Source organism: Micropterus salmoides, unplaced genomic scaffold (genome assembly GCF_014851395.1).
Source record: "Micropterus salmoides isolate LMB-PRFRI ecotype aquatic unplaced genomic scaffold, ASM1485139v1 Ms_hic_scaffold_16, whole genome shotgun sequence".
Classification (NCBI taxonomy): Eukaryota; Metazoa; Chordata; class Actinopteri; order Centrarchiformes; family Centrarchidae; genus Micropterus; species Micropterus salmoides.
In genome coordinates, this window is record NW_024040707.1 from 9,007,051 (window position 1) to 9,022,711 (window position 15,661).

A 15,661-nucleotide genomic window follows, 5' to 3' on the forward strand; every position below is an offset into this window, starting at 1 on the left:
TTTTCTGAGACTTTGAATTTGGGGTTTTCATAAGCTGTAAGCCATAATCATTGAAATTATATCAAATAAAGGCTTGAAATATCTCACTTTGCATGTAATGAGTCTATATAATATATTAGTTTCACCTTTTAAGTTGAATTACTGAAATAAATGAACTTTTTCATGATATTCAAATTTTAGGAGATGTACCTGTATACAACTAGAGACTTTCTTGATTTTAATATTTTACATAGTGTCCTTTGCGGTCTGGACCCACCAAGCCTACACTCCAGGGTTAACAGCATTCATTTGTCAGCACTGTGACCAGTCCTCCCCACTCACATGTGTTTCACATGCTGGCGTGTGTAGCGGCACTCGATCTTTTCCATACTCCATCTCCGTCGGTGGAGAGGGCATAGAAGTGTACAGGCATCTTGTGAGAAATTCCAGTGGTACAAGAAAAAGTGAAATGTAGAAGGGCTGGTACTGCATACAGGTGAGTACTGGCCCACTTCAAGCACTGACTGTGACTCTAATTAAGAATATACACACATTAGCACACACAGACGCTCTCCTCTTTTTAGTAAGACCTGAGGATGTAAAAAGATGTTCTTTAATTATATACATTTTAGTAGTATTTATTAAGTATACTGTAAGTAAGTTTATTCTATAGATAAATTTACATACACATACTGTACATGCACGCGAGTCATCAGACATAGTCTTTTTGAAGACTATTTTCTCTCTCTCTCTCTCGCTCTCTCTCTCGCCTGTCATTCATCGGTCTTGTGCAGAGTTTTCTCTTCAGCAAGTGTTCCTCTTCTGCCACTACACACATACACGCTACGCCTACACATGCGCACTGACAACCCAGGGTTAGGGTTACAATTTTGGGAGGAATCTGGTAGTTCTATGTAAAATCAGACATTCAGCACCCCCATATTGCCAAAATGGCATGATCCTTGTTTGGCTGCGAAGCTTCGACTGTGAGATTGACAGTCGAATCAGGCTCCGCCCATCGAAGCATCGAATCTGCGACTATTCGAGCTCAGCCTTAGTACTTTGAGTTATATTAGAGTTATATTTGCTGAAGCAAAAAGTGTTACAACCATACCCGGTCTCCCCTACTCCATTACAAGTCAAAGTCTTGCATTCAATGTTTTTTTGCTTAAATAAACATAACTACAGAAATAAATTTATGGAAGGTATCAAAAGTACTCATTATGCAGAACAATATGTTAATTAATAACAATCAGTTTTATGTTGTTTTATTGTAACATTTGTCTGCCTACAGGTGCAGTGCCCATACTCATTATTGTTATAATGTTAGTATTGTTGTTGCTTCTGTAATCAGTATTTTGTAGTTTATTTTAGTTGTAGTTTATCTTTTACATTGATGATGATTGATGGTCAAACACAGTTAAGCTGGACACTGTTTCCCAAATGTCAGATGAAACCATGTTATCATCTTATCTATCATCTATTTAAATTCTTGCCAGACGCAAATTCAAAAAATGCACTGCAGAATGTTCTGGGTATGTTAAGTGTATGTGTATGCCTTTGTATACGAATAACTGTAGATAGCCTATATATTGCTTTATTTTATTTTTAAATAAGATATTTAATGTCGCCTTATTTTAATACACATTTAATTATCTGTTAAGTTGTGTGTAGCATTAAGGGACTACAAACTTTCGTAGTGGTCAACCCACAGTCTATGGGTCAACCTTGTAAATTCTTTTTATTGTCCTCATTTTTAATCTGGGTGATATTGCCGTCATTACGGTAAATGCACGGCTTTTGGCATTGTCGTATTTGAGCGTTATTACGGTAAGTAAGCGTAACTTGGCGTCAAACATGGCGCTGTCCTGTTCCAGCCTGTGTAGCAATTTGTCTTTGATCCGACTGTGTGGTCTCAGGACAAACATCATAACAAATGGCCTTTACACTCCGTACATGTCCTGTCAGTCCAGGTATGTTTGACACTCTTTATGGCTCATTCCTCCTCGATTTGACACGTTGTTTTACTCGCATCTTACGTGAATCTGTGCTAAGCTAGCTGCACATCTGTACATGCTCAACCGTGTTATGTTTGATTGAAGAGGCATTTGAGCATATATACCATGATGTAAACGGAGTTATCTTCTTTGTATTGAAATTATGGAACTTTATGCTGTCATTGGTACAAGTACAAGATACGACCAAGTTGTTTTAGTCTTGAATATATTCTCAAAATCCAGGGCATGGAGGTGTAGAGGAGATGTTAATCCATTTTAATGCAATCAGTTTAATCCATTTAGATGCTCTAACTGGAGTAGTTATTCACGTCTAACTATTTATCAGGTTGCCCCTTTGTAGACACTACTCCTCCTCCGGAGTTAGACGAGGTATTGGCCGATATGTCACCTCCAGACTCCAGAGAGTAAATAGCAGATATGAAGGTTTCCTCAAAAGGCGATTTCCTCGCTTTTTTCAGCTGTACCACACTTTTATGGAAGGTAAGATCACTGTTAACTCATATATACATTTTTTGTCTTGTTTTAAAGGTTTTTATTTCTTTAAAACTGCACACTCCTTCTTTTCCCTGTTGTATAGCTGCAGGTTTTAACAGTAATTAAAGTTTAAATATTGTTGCAGTGAAGCCTAAAATGAAATCTGAATGGATTTAAGTTTAGAAACATGAACACAATGTCACATTTGAAGTTCACTCTCTTATGTATTTATTATTAAAAAAACATATTTTTTGTAAAAATAATTGAATCATTCCAGGATTCAAGCTACTGTTCCAAGATGCCAAAGATGTGCGGAGGATAAAAACAAAGATGGTCTCTGATGGATTACAGTTCCAGGATTTGCCCTACAGGGAGATGGAGAAACTCAGACAGGTGGGTCTCCTTACTGAATGTGCATCATCACACAGGTAGCAGGAACACACATTACAGCCGGGAGGTAAACTTAACTTATTTGTGTAGCTATCGCTGAGTGAAATGTGGCATCTGCCTCATATTGAAATGATCAGTGTTTTGTTTTTTTCAGAAACCAAAATGCCCACACCTAGTGTAGCTGTTGCAAGACACCAGCTTTAACATATTTTCACATTTCTAACCAGATAGAGTTAAAAAAACAACAACAAAATATTAAAAAAAAAAGAGATTGGGTGGAAATGCTGTATATTATTGATCATGTTTCTAGACTTTTTCAAAAACACTCTTAAGTCTATTCAAGTTGAAAGAAAATGATCGATCCACGTCACAAAGAGAAAATGGCAAAAACACTAGTATAATATTTAAGTATGCAGGATAATCAGGCTATAATTAAACGTTAAAAAGAAAAATGAGACAGAAAAGGAAATTTCGATATTTAAATGACATTAAGGACAATTTGAAATGGAAAGTGAAATTTAAATAGAAAATAGAAAACATGAAATGTCCATGCCTAAATTAGGCATAAAAATACTGGGGAAAAAAGTTCCTTTACAGGAAATGAGGATATGTTGAGACACTACCAGAAGTCATTTAGTGTGAGATGAAAGCTACAATACTAATTACTGTAGTTTTATTTGTTCATGGAAATCATACCAAAGGATAATAATTCATCGGTGTTCTGATATTTAAAAGTACCGCATTTAGCATCTTTTTAAATGCAGGAATGAACAGCGCAAATTCAGAATGGGAACATAATGTACTGACAATTCTCATGAATCATAGTAAATCAGTTACAGATTTTATAGCAGGAGGGAGTATAAGAACTGTGTTGCAGTGTTTTTGTTTAATACCTTGCTGTTGTTTTATTACAGGTAATGTATATTATCTTATAGTAGCTTTACTTACTTTACATTTATTTTGCAGTTCCGCAGAGGCATGATCAAGGCCCTTCCGCTGGTGGTGATCTCTATCCCACCCTTTGCCAACTACCTGGTTTTTGTCTTGATGTGAGTTACTTCGAAATAACCATCTTTTCATTTCACTTGCACCCTTTTTATTCTGAAAAACATTCTGAAAATATAGTAATGTTCATTTATGTCCCTCTGAATACTAGTCCTACATTGTATTGGATTTCCGTGCTGTACTTTCCTGTTGATTCACATTTATCCGTCACTCCATGTGTCTCTCCTCTCTCTGCTATCATCCCCTCCTGTTCACTGCCAGGTACTTTTTCCCCCGCCAGCTCCTGATCCCTCATTTCTGGACTCCCAGGCAGCAGGTAGAGTTTCAGGGAGTGTACCATTCCCTCAGGGTCCGGCACCACTGGCCAGTGCTCAAGGGGCTCGAGTATACGAGCCTCCAGGTCAAAGACAATCAGCTCCAGAGTCGCCTCAAGGACCTGTGTGCTAAAGTAAGTGAAGTCATTGAGAATTCTGTATTATTATGAGGAAAATGTGGCAGGATAGGTTGTATATTCTCCTTTCACACATATTGGCCATCTGTTCTAGTACTACCAGCTATAAATTGCACTATTATATTGCAAATATTCTTGAACATAATTATAGAGCATACATTGATGCATTCACTTTACATAAGGTGATTGAACAGATATAAATTAAAAGAATGTAAGAATTACTTGACAAACACCAGGAGTCTAATTTATTTACCTTTTCTACAAGTAGAAATCAATTTATCAACTGAATAAACAACTGAATGAACAGGCGTACCAAGTGGTAGGCTTGTGTAATCTCAAGCAAACCAATTCCAAAATTACAGATACACAAACCCCTACCCTGAACTGAAGATGTGCATTTCCAATTTTATTTGTAAAACAAGGTAATGTTGGGAACCATCTTTGACAATGAATTATATTTTCTAAGCATAACATGTTTTTTACGTTAAACCTTGATCTGAAAAGTAACTATAGCTGTCCATAAACTGCTGGATTAAAAAATACAATATATGCCTGTGGAGTGTAAGTATAAAGAAGCATCAAATAGAAATACTTGAGTGAAGTACAAGTAATTCAAAACTGTGTATTTAAGCACTATAGTGAATAGACTTAATTACTTTCTACGACTAGTAATTGAACATTGTTGACACCTGATCAAAATTCAGTTTAATAATATAGTTAATTGGAAAGATTTTAAATTATATTTCACAAAAATGCACAATATACCTCAAACTAGAAAACTTTAAGCCAACATTAGACTAAATGTCCAAATAACATTGGTTACATGTAAATAAGATGTTTTCCGATTTTGACGGTCTACAGACTAGTTTGAAACTAGGAAGTAATTACTAAGATCTTTACGCACAAACTTTATTTACAAATAGCTGGTGCAAACCAGTTCTGATTATTTTTCATCATGTTGAAGCTCCAATGTAAAGACAATATAGCAGAGACCGCGCTACTTAAATACTTAAACTATTTACCTGTGAACTGTATCAAACTGCATTTTCACACCTGATTCTTTTTACCCCCAGTAGTCTAGTATAAATAATCCATTGAAAGCGGGATAAACTGACTTTGTGTATTTTCAGGTGCAAAGTGGAGAAACCCCTCAAGTGTCAGAAATCCTTGCCGTTCGGAGCTTGTTTTCTGGACCCCCTTTGGGTATAAAGAGAATGAGCGTGGATCAGATGGTTAGTAAAACCCCTCCTCTCTTCACTAAAAGCCATTCTATTGACACGAAATGCAAAAAGCTTTGTTGAACCTGAACACCACTTGAAAACATCTTCTGTCTGTGTTCCAATGTCCAATCAAGAGACATGTCAGCCGCCTGCTCTTCCTGACGCCTCTCCTACCAGGGTTCCTAATTGGCCGACGGCTGAACAGCCATGCCCTGGAGCTGCTCCAGCTGGACCGGGCCCTCAGCAGGCTGGGCCCTCACCAGCTGAGTGACTTCGAACTCAGACAGGTCAGTCGCTCTGCATGACTTGACGAATTACACGTTTTTGCTGTGTAACCCTCAGTAAGCCGTGTTATAAAAACATAATGTTTTTCTCTTTTCAGGCTTGTTACGTAAGGGGGCTCAATTCTAATAGTCTTTGCATTAACCAGTGTCGCGAGTGGTTATTCCAGTGGCTTCACATGTCCTCCTCTTTGAAAGGTATTTCCATTTGGATGTTTTTGTAATTTTATTGACTTCAACTGTATCCTAAGCGTAAAGAAACAGGAAAACAGCTGGCCTGGTTCTGTTTCTGGGGGGGGGGTCACTGGTCCATCATAGGACAACATGTTATATCTTAGTATAAAATCAACAGTATGGTTTTATGGGGATTATGTGTATTTGTAAGTTTTGGCTGGGCACAATTACCTTTTTTAAATAGAGCCAGGCTGGCTGTTTCCCCCTATTTCCAGTCTTTTTATTAAGCTTATACTAGATATAGTCGTGTTAATATTCCATACATTCTTCTTCGTCAAAAACCTGGCACCTACATTACCATTACCATTACCCAGAATCCACTTGTACGCCCAATTCAAGCTGACTCAAGTGACATCACTTGGGGAAATCTATCAGACAGCTATCACACAGCTCTGGAGCCACAAAAGGCTTTATAAAACTCCCCAGCATCAATTTGTAAAATTAGTGGAATTCTAAAGTGGTATCAATCTTCTCATTAAACTTTAAAATGTTGAACTCCTCCTTTAATCCTTATTGACTTATTGATTTTTTGCAGACTCAGAGGTGTCACTGCTTCTGCACAGCATTGTATTTCTCTCTGCCAACTACCCGAATGGTCCCAGCCGACACTGACAGGAAGCCTGAACCACTCTGCTTCTGAGATTATGTTCGCTTTTGTGCACTGGTCAGCATGACTTCCTGAGAGTTGTCAACATCTCCGTTTTGCTGAGGAAAAAACATTTTAAAACTGATCTTGGCAAGATTTTGAGGTTTAAAACTGTCTTTGCAAACAGGGTTGTAGTAAAGAAAAGGATTCCATTAATTCTAGACGCCTTAGAACCATCCTGTTTGAAAGTCAGCCGTGAACACAACATTCCTCTGAAGTGGAGGAATACCACAAAGTACGTACATAATTAACAGAATTTCTTTTGGAAAAGAAATGGCAATAGGGTGAATATGGTGTCTTTGTCTGGGGAGTGGTATGGGATTCTACTTTATAAATTTGCACGAAGAGACAGGTGTGTTTAAACTTAAAAATCTTGTTTAGGAGTTCTCATGTAATTAGACTGAAATTGTGATTCACTGAACTATATTAAGCGGTGATGTTGAGGTAAATGATACGACGATACCTGTCGCTGTATTTCAAGCTCGTTATCACTGTAAAGCGCACACTTGTCGATTATTACTTCTAAGCCAACACATCATTACACAGCAATAGTGACAAGTAGGGAAACAAAGAGGATACCGTTTAGTATTTTGGGTTCTTGTTAATATCTTGCTTGTGGAATGGTAAAGTTGTTCAAACACATTCCATGCAAAAAAAACAGGAGAAGTTTACTTTAATGTGAACGTGTTTTTACATGTTATCAAATACGTACTTCATCTTCTCGTACATTTACCTCACTTTGTGCTTTGCTCTCACATCTTTACAATGAATAATGCTGGGTCATGGCTAAATTTGAAAACCTGTAAAGGGAATTTTATGGCAACAGTCTTGAGGGAAGGAAATTGTTTTATTTATATGGATCAACTTGTCAACCGCAAAAATTAGATAACACAAAGGCACCTTCTAACAGGCGAAATGGCGATTGATCCTAAAGAGATGAAATTTTGTCATTGCAAAGACATTCAAGCTTGTTTGTGGTGAGAAGCTGAACTTATTGTAGCTTAATATCTTGTTTGGGTGCAGTGCAGCATCTACAAGAGTTGTGATGGCACTTTCTTTACTTGACGTTTTCTTGCTTTGGAGGCTTAAAATGACATTAACTTGTCCTGGTCAAACCACGCTTCAGCACAGAATTTCATTCAAGCTTTTGGGGCCTGTTAACAGTATGAGGAACTGTATGTTCTTTGTGCTGGTGTTGTAAAGCGTAAAATAGGAAATGTCATTTTGTTCCTGTGCCTTTCGCAAGGACTGGCACAATACGTCTGAAATATGAGTTGCAAGAGTTTTTTTCTGTTTAAGGTTTATTTTAAAATTTGTTATATTATTTGTTCAACAGGTTTTGAATGTTGTGTTGCTGTGCCAATATTATATACATTGTAATGGAATTGTGTGTAAAATAAAGACCTTTATGGTGCATTTATTTTCCCTGTTTGCATTTACCCTTAATGCAAAGTCATATGCAATTTACAGGGTCTTTAAAAACAGAAATTGGAAGCCGCCAAAACAGAACTTAAGTCTCAAGAAAATTAAAAGATGTTACACTTCTCCGCAGCAAACAAGAACATTCATTGACAACGTGGGTATTAATCTTTTCTATCATTTAGAATTCCTAAACACAGTATCAAAGCAGATTTTTTTAACCTATGAAAATATATTGTTCTGTGTCTGATGACTTCAGTATAAGATGAACATATTCATTCCCAAGTTTCCAAATGAAGCTCCCAATAAGCGTGACATGAACAACCAACTCCTACTCCGGCGTGACGCTGAATCACATAACTTCGTAGCCGCTGCGGATGCCTCTCATCAACAAGCAGGCAAACACGATGCCCATTATCTGGAAGGAAAACAAACAATCTCTTTATGTCCTGTAGCACTTTTTTAAAAAAAAGCCAAGTTGAGAAATCTTTACAGGGCAGAAGCATGAAAAACCACTGGACAAGTTAAAAGAATCTGGTTCTGCAATAAGTAATGTCTGCTCAAATTAGGTTACCAATGCAACATGAGGTTTTGTCATGTTACATACCTGCAGGAAAGCAATAACAAGAGCTGCAACGATCACCCACAGGATGTTTTTCTTCAGCAAAGCCTCCACAGCATCATGACAACCCTAAAACAGAAAGAGAACTTTTAGATCCAACATGGACATTTTATTGTTTGAGTTATTACTTGAGACACGTTGCCTTCAAACACTGCTTAACTTTGTGTTTTGTTGACATTGGCTTTACTTCCTTGTTGACATTACCTGCTGTTGTGTGGAAAACTACTCGAAATCAAACACTTGTTCATGCATGATGGGACTTGAGTTTGTAGAAGTGTGTTGTAAGCAGCTACACCAGTTGTACTTCTGGTTCTCTATTTCTAGGTTTACCTTCAGGTACACTTTGACAGGGTTTGTCATGGCCCCGTTTCCACAGTTTGCAGTGACATTCACACAGCATGATTCAGGCACAGAATTTCCATCAGGTTTGAAGTCTCTCCAGTCAGAAGAACTGTTCACGCCACAGCATTTCCACTGGAATTGCAAAATGAAAAACATTTAATATGGACAGCTGTAAGGTTTGGCAATGGACGCATGACCAATGTACAGTAGAAGGATGTAGCTTGTGTCACCAGAAGGTGCAAAGAAAAACAATGTCATGTCATGCAGCACCGACCAACATGATGAAGTGTTAAGTGAAGGTGTTATCAGACTGGGTAAACTGTAGGAGAGTTCACTGAACTCACTTCCTGTTGCAGTTCATCCACAGCCTTTTTGAATTCTTCTGTAGTATTGTAATGCTTCATCATTTCAGAGAGACTATCCTGGACGACAGCTGAGAGCTACATGGGAGATAAAACATGAAAGCAAAGTTAAAACCACACCTTCTGAAGAGTCTTAAACACACAAAATAGTGAAGTTCTACACTCACCTTGTTTCTGAAGACATATCCAGCGATTGCTGCTGCCACCTCAACTATGATGATCAGTGTGAGAAGGACAGCAAACTGGGGAGGTGGGGATAAAAATATTTAAATGACTTACATATACTTAATGACTATTCTAAGCTACATTGTATGTGTTTTCCCACACATTATTCATTAATCTCTGCCACCAAATCCCACACGGCAAATTCAATAGTTTTGGTGCTGTGTGGTTTAACAGATACCACGCTATATGAATTACCATGGTGACCATGCAGTAGTTCTCTTTCCAGGCACCACAGCAGCCGAAGAAGGCGATGAAGAAAATCACCACACCAACTACTATGACGACAATGGGAGCTGCGGAGGTTGCCGCATCACTGATCACTAAGGTGTTGTGCAAAGCCACCTGAACCAGGATTCCCACGACAATCAGTGCTAGGCCACATAACTGCAGAAAAGAGAGGGGTGTTAGTTTAGGATGGAATTTTTATGGGATCATTTATGATCTTTTCATGTAATCCTAGAATGTTTCTTTGGTTTGAGCCCACAGTGGAAACTCATGTTTTATTTGATTATCTGGTAACACATTGGAAGTAAAGAGAGGCTGTAAAAATAGAAGTTGTATAAGCAATTGAATACTCAACTTTGAAACTACATACTTACAGTATTGCTGAAATTTAAATCTCATTGAATTACCAGCCACTGATCTAAATTAAAGTGATGCCTGTTGCTGAGGAGAATTTAAAAGATCAATTTTTTTAAGCCAATTAATTTAATTAAACCAATCTAATTTGATTAATTCAGATTTTTAAATCCAAAAATGACCAAGTAAATTTGAACATCTTGAATACCATTTTTACTGATACTTGAATTGTAAGCCGGAAATTCGGAACCCTTAATTTAAGAGTCTGCAGCCATGTTTTTGGCTTTGTGATGCTGTACTAAACCAGATGCTAACATCAGCACGCAAACATGTTCACACTGATAATACTAACATGCTGATGTTTAGCAGGTATAATGTTTACCATGTTCAACATTAGTTTAGTGTGTTAGCATGCTAACATTTGCTAACTGGCACTAAAGTGCAATGAGGGAATGTTATTAATTTTACATGCACATACTTGGTCATAAACTAAAGTATTGGGTAAAGTTAAATTAGGGTTTGATGGTGGCGACAAATGAAAAGTGAGGGATCAAAGTCAAGTCAAGTAGGATATATCATATGGGGACAATGAACATCTGTAAAACATTTGGTGACAATAAATCCGATAGTTGTGTATTTCATCTGGATCAAATGGTGGAACAAAGGACCGGCATTTCCATCCATAAAAATTGAAATTGCACAACTTAAAATACCTACTGGAAATTTTAATGGTGGGAAATAAAACCACATGAATAAAGTAAAATGTTCCAGATATTATAACGGGTAGGTATTTAGTTGAGATTACTTTTAGCAAGTAGATATTCCCTTGCTTAGAAGATTGAAAACCTCTCTTTGATAAATGAGTAAGCACTTGTGCTAACCAGATGGAAGGAAGTTGCAACAGTCTTCAGTTCCTGTATGTAGATGTAAAGTTATCAGGTGATAAAATGTGATATTCATGTGTCTCTGCTTTGGGTGGAGTGACAAGAGCACTGTATTAGAATTTTTACAACCACTGTGTGGGCGAAATGTTTGACCATGATAAGCTGAAGTTCTCACAACAAACATTACAGTGAATTGCATATCCTTTACTTTGAGGATGCTTCTTCAAACAGAGCAGGGAGTCCACTCAGAGTAAATACAACTGTGGGTGGACAGGAAGGAATTTAAGCACTAGAGCCGAAACAAGTAGATGATGAATCAATTAGTCCATCAGCAGAAAGGTAATCATAAAATCGATTAATAAATTGATTGACTAAGTAATTTTGTCTAGTATTTCCTTCTTCTCAAGTGCGAGGATTTTGGGATTTCAGATTCTCTTACGTTATGGTAAACTACAGAAGTTTGTGTTATGCTGATCAGACAAAACAAGGAATTTATGGGAATTTTCTTTCGCTTTATTCTGACATTTTATGGGTTAATGATAAATCAAGAAAATAACTGGCAGATTAATCATTAGGAAAATACTACTGCAGCCATATCGACCACTTAACTCTACGATGACTCCATAGTGTTACTGTGTATTTTACTGGACATTAAACAGACCTTCAAGGACTAAATGTTACTGCAGCACGGACACTAAAAGTCAACCATAAGAGTTTAAGTTTCTCATCTGAACAAGCAGAACAAAAAATGTGATTAAGTGAGAAAAATATTGTATGTAAATGCTGGCAGACTATGTCTTAAAACAGTTATATACAAAACTTATATGATGATACACTGATGATGGTGTTTGGAGGAGGATGTCATTGATCAAGTGATACATGAAAATAAACTAAGGAGTGGAAAAACCATATCAGTTTGGAAAATTTGGTGATTCAGACTGGCCTTGTTATCGTTTGACTTCACTGTAACGTTATGAGCATAACATACTGTCCTGATAAATAAAGCTTCAACTAATGTTTATTTTCATTATCAAGAAATTACCTTATTATCTTCCAATTAGTTCCTCGATTACTCTTTGAGTCTATAAAATGTCAGAAAAGTGTGACTTATTCAACTTGTGCGTTACCCTAAACCCTAAATACTACAGCTGGGGTAGGCAACATTGGAGAAACTAGCAAGAGACCGTTTGATTTTGAAAGTATCTAACCAAAAAAAAAAAAAAAAAACACCCAAAACACCCTCCCTTCAGGCTTCCCTCCAAGGCCACTTCCCAAAAACAGACAGACAGACAGGCAGGCAGGTAGGTCTGTCATGCTTATTACAATCCTGCAACAGCCACAGATACTGGATCTTTTTAATTTGTGTGTGTGAGCATTTGATTTATTGATTGCTGTCGGGATGCAAGCAGAATTTCAACAAATAACAAAAAATGCTTCTAAAATAAATCATATAAAAAAAAGCAAATATTTTCATTTGAAGAGCTGGAACCAGTGAATGTTTGCCTATTTTGCTTTTAAAATGACTTAAAATGATTCACTGAGTATTAAAATGATTGCTGATTAATATTCTCTTGTTTGACAAATCAATCATTTGAGCTAGGCTGGCTGATAAAGACTCTAAAGATGTGGTTATTGCTTGTGTAGGCATTTTTCAGACCAAGATCATTTAAACTTTTGGTCTTACAAACACATGCTGACAGGAAGTAGCACAGGATAGAGACATAAATTCACCTCATGGTTATTATAGACGATTCAGTGACAAGTCAGTTGCAACTCTTCTTTTATGCATTTACTCAAAGCCAACAGCGGTTTTCTCCTAACATCTATTAAAAAGCAGTATTGCTGCATCACTGTAAACAAAAAAGTTACCAGACAATGCCCAGCCAACTGCCCTTACTACTCTGAAATGTTTTCATATTAACAAATAAACAGAAATTCTAGGATAAAAACCTACATACAGTTTCTACACTGAAAGTCTTGCAATAGCCTTCAGGTCAGATGACCCATCAACTTTGTTATGTTATTCATGTTAAGCTCTAGCGCCAACAAAAAACCTCTCCTTGTTTGCACAACTAATGTAAACATTTGAGTTGAGTCAAATAGGTGGCTAATGACTGACCTAGAAAAACGAGTGGGAAATGTAAATATTTGACTTTTCTCCTATTGCAATAAACTGAGGACTATTGGCATTTGAACAAATATAGATTATAGACCAACAACTGAGAAAATGTATCACTTTTTTGCTAAGAGCTACAGAGTTCACTTTGCAAAAACTCCTGTTTACAGCATGCAAGTGTCAATGTCTCATTCAAGGAAGAGTGTGTGTGGGGGGGATCTGGACGAGTCACACGATACTGTTACGCTGTCAAATCTGGTCATATGATTCACATTCCATGACAAAGTGCCAAACAGGTGACATCCAGGAAACATTCAGGTTAGTCCAGGATATTTGATATGAACACCTTCATGTTCCTCCATGCGTTCATGAATTTGACATGACAACATGTGAGCCCGTCTACAAAGAAGTGTGAAACGTCACTGGTTGATTTTTTTTTTTGTGCTGTATGTTAAAGTAGGGTAGTAAGAGTTAATGATCAAAGTCAGAAAGGAGAAGTCTAGTGGGGAAAATATTTCAGACTGCCTGCTAAAAATCTAAGATGATTTATCTAAAACAAACCTGCTGGTCAACATAACCTAAGCCTTATTTCATGTTTGCTCCCTTTGTGCTTTTTGCGCACCACAAGATTGTTTCACTTGTCAGAAGCGTTGTGTTTAGGTTCCCTTTCATAGTAAAACATGTAGAGAAGTGGTCACTCACCCAGAAAATAAAGTTGAAAAAGAAAAGCAGGTACTTCACACATTTCAGTCCCCCCTCTACAGCCATGCTTGAAGAGGATCAGCGTCCTGGATCAAAAATCAAACAACCCATACTTTATTACATTTCATAGCCTTTTTCAAGGCAGCATTTATGGACATTACATCATCTGTAATACAAGCCGCAGCAGAGGAACATCTGAGTCATTTTCAGGAGGAACCTGGTTGGTTGAAGAGCCTTTAGCAATTCAGTTCCTTGCACTGTGAACAGGACGGCTGTAACAAACTGCACATTTTATTTATCATTCGTAGGTCACACGTTCCCAAGTTAAAAGACAAACAAATGTTTAAATACACCGGCTACTTTGTGTTAACAGTAAACAAGCCCACAAAAGAGGGCAGGGCTGTAAGTTAAACAAGGAGAAGTGTTAACCTCTGAAAAATTCTTAAACGACTCATAGTTTGGAAGTTTTTTGGAAGTGAGCAAAAGTGCCACTTTGAGGAAAAAGCCAGTCCACCAAGACGTTAAACATGAATGCTAACCACCACTAGCAACAATTCCAGCTTTGTCACATGCCAAATTAAGTTAACGTTACATCAACCAGATCGTCTTCGCTTATTGAATTTGTTAAGAGTTTGACAACTAAATTAGTCTTAGACAAACGCAAACAGCTAAACAGTTTCAGAAACGTTTCTCCCACTTGAAACATACTTTTGTTTGTTTGGCAACTTTTTTGTGAAGAAATAACATGACTGTTGACGTACATCGTTAACGACTAATTAAACGCTGCGTCCTAAACAAATTAACCGTTAGCAAGAAAACTGTTTCGACGGTTTTTTAAGGTCTAACGTTACCTTTGTCAAGAAGTCCTTAAAATCCTGCGATGAGATGCGAAGACGACGATATGTTGAAATTTTAGAGTAGTTTCTGCCGTTTATAGTCCCTCCCTCGCTGCTCTTAACTCCCCACCACTCCCCACGACCATAACTTCATAAGCTGCGTTCACAGTGAAGGCTTCACGGTCTCCTCGTTAAACCCACAACTCTCGGGCTTTGAGTCCCTAACGTCCCCTGGTTCTAGACTATTTAAAAAAGTCGCTAAATTATCACCCCAAATTTAATGTTAATGGTGAAAACATGTTTTCAGGGACATGCATGAAGCATGCGAGGTCCCTACTGAAACTGAAGGAATTATTTTTTTTCCTTTTTTCGGCAAAGTATGCTAGTTTTGGGGGGCCTAACCGGTCCTCACATTAAATATGCTCGAAAACACACCAGACTTTGCACACATGTCGGAAGTTGCGAAAAATTTAGGAAAAAATATGTATTTTATTGGCCCTGCACATGGGCGTGGCAAAATACATTCAACCAAGGGCCATTAAATAAAATAAATTCTTATTGAATGGCCCTGATTCAACCTACATGCACGAAAATTTGGGGGCAGATGCACGGTCTATGATCAATACACACAAAAAAAGAGACCCATAGCCCAAACTCCACAGGAAGTCCGCCATTTTGAATTGAATGTGCAATTTTAACCCATTTTTCACCATTACAGGGTGCGTACTTTAATGAACTCCTCGTAAACAATTAATCCGAACGACTCAAAATTTTCGCTGTGCACTCTAAGCCCACTGACGATTAAAAGTTGTTCAAACGGTGAGTTTTCGTCCACGGGCGTGCCAGTAACGTGCCACTGAAAATCAACGATTCCCC

General features: G+C 37.5%; 2 protein-coding genes across 3 annotated transcripts; one reads left to right on the plus strand and one right to left on the minus strand.

The window, feature by feature from the left end:
• Positions 1-1,814: 1,814 nt before the first annotated feature.
• On the plus strand, positions 1,815-8,118 carry letmd1 (LETM1 domain containing 1). Of its 2 annotated transcripts, none has more exons than XM_038722066.1 (9): positions 1,815-1,952; positions 2,323-2,477; positions 2,749-2,864; positions 3,828-3,910; positions 4,128-4,314; positions 5,448-5,549; positions 5,672-5,824; positions 5,920-6,016; positions 6,588-8,118. In XM_038722066.1, exons 1-9 carry the CDS (start codon positions 1,837-1,839, stop codon positions 6,662-6,664), a joined length of 1,086 nt encoding a protein of 361 aa, XP_038577994.1. In that variant the 5' UTR covers positions 1,815-1,836; the 3' UTR covers positions 6,665-8,118. The 2 variants fall into 2 exon arrangements, with proteins under 2 accessions (XP_038577994.1, XP_038577995.1); XM_038722067.1 differs by having other exon boundaries at positions 2,338-2,477.
• cd63 (CD63 molecule) lies at positions 7,990-14,953 on the minus strand. The gene is made up of 8 exons (XM_038722068.1): positions 14,801-14,953; positions 13,950-14,035; positions 9,864-10,052; positions 9,611-9,685; positions 9,426-9,521; positions 9,070-9,213; positions 8,725-8,808; positions 7,990-8,535 (listed from the first exon to the last, which is right to left on the minus strand). Exons 2-8 carry the CDS (start codon positions 14,013-14,015, stop codon positions 8,470-8,472), a joined length of 720 nt encoding a protein of 239 aa, XP_038577996.1. The 5' UTR covers positions 14,016-14,035; positions 14,801-14,953; the 3' UTR covers positions 7,990-8,469.
• Between the last annotated feature and the right edge of the window lie 708 nt (positions 14,954-15,661).

Coding starts and splice junctions, on each gene's coding strand:
- cd63 (XM_038722068.1), bottom strand. CDS start 14,015: ATGGCTGTAGAGGGGGGACTGAAATGTGTGAAGTACCTGCTTTTCTTT. Junction 9,214..9,425: donor TGGATGAACTGCAACAGGAA/GTGAGTTCAGTG, acceptor TTGCAATTCCAG/TGGAAATGCTGTGGCGTGAA. Junction 8,809..9,069: donor CTGTCAAAGTGTACCTGAAG/GTAAACCTAGAA, acceptor TTTCTGTTTTAG/GGTTGTCATGATGCTGTGGA.
- letmd1 (XM_038722066.1), top strand. CDS start 1,837: ATGGCGCTGTCCTGTTCCAGCCTGTGTAGCAATTTGTCTTTGATCCGA. Junction 3,911..4,127: donor TACCTGGTTTTTGTCTTGAT/GTGAGTTACTTC, acceptor GTTCACTGCCAG/GTACTTTTTCCCCCGCCAGC. Junction 4,315..5,447: donor TCAAGGACCTGTGTGCTAAA/GTAAGTGAAGTC, acceptor GTGTATTTTCAG/GTGCAAAGTGGAGAAACCCC.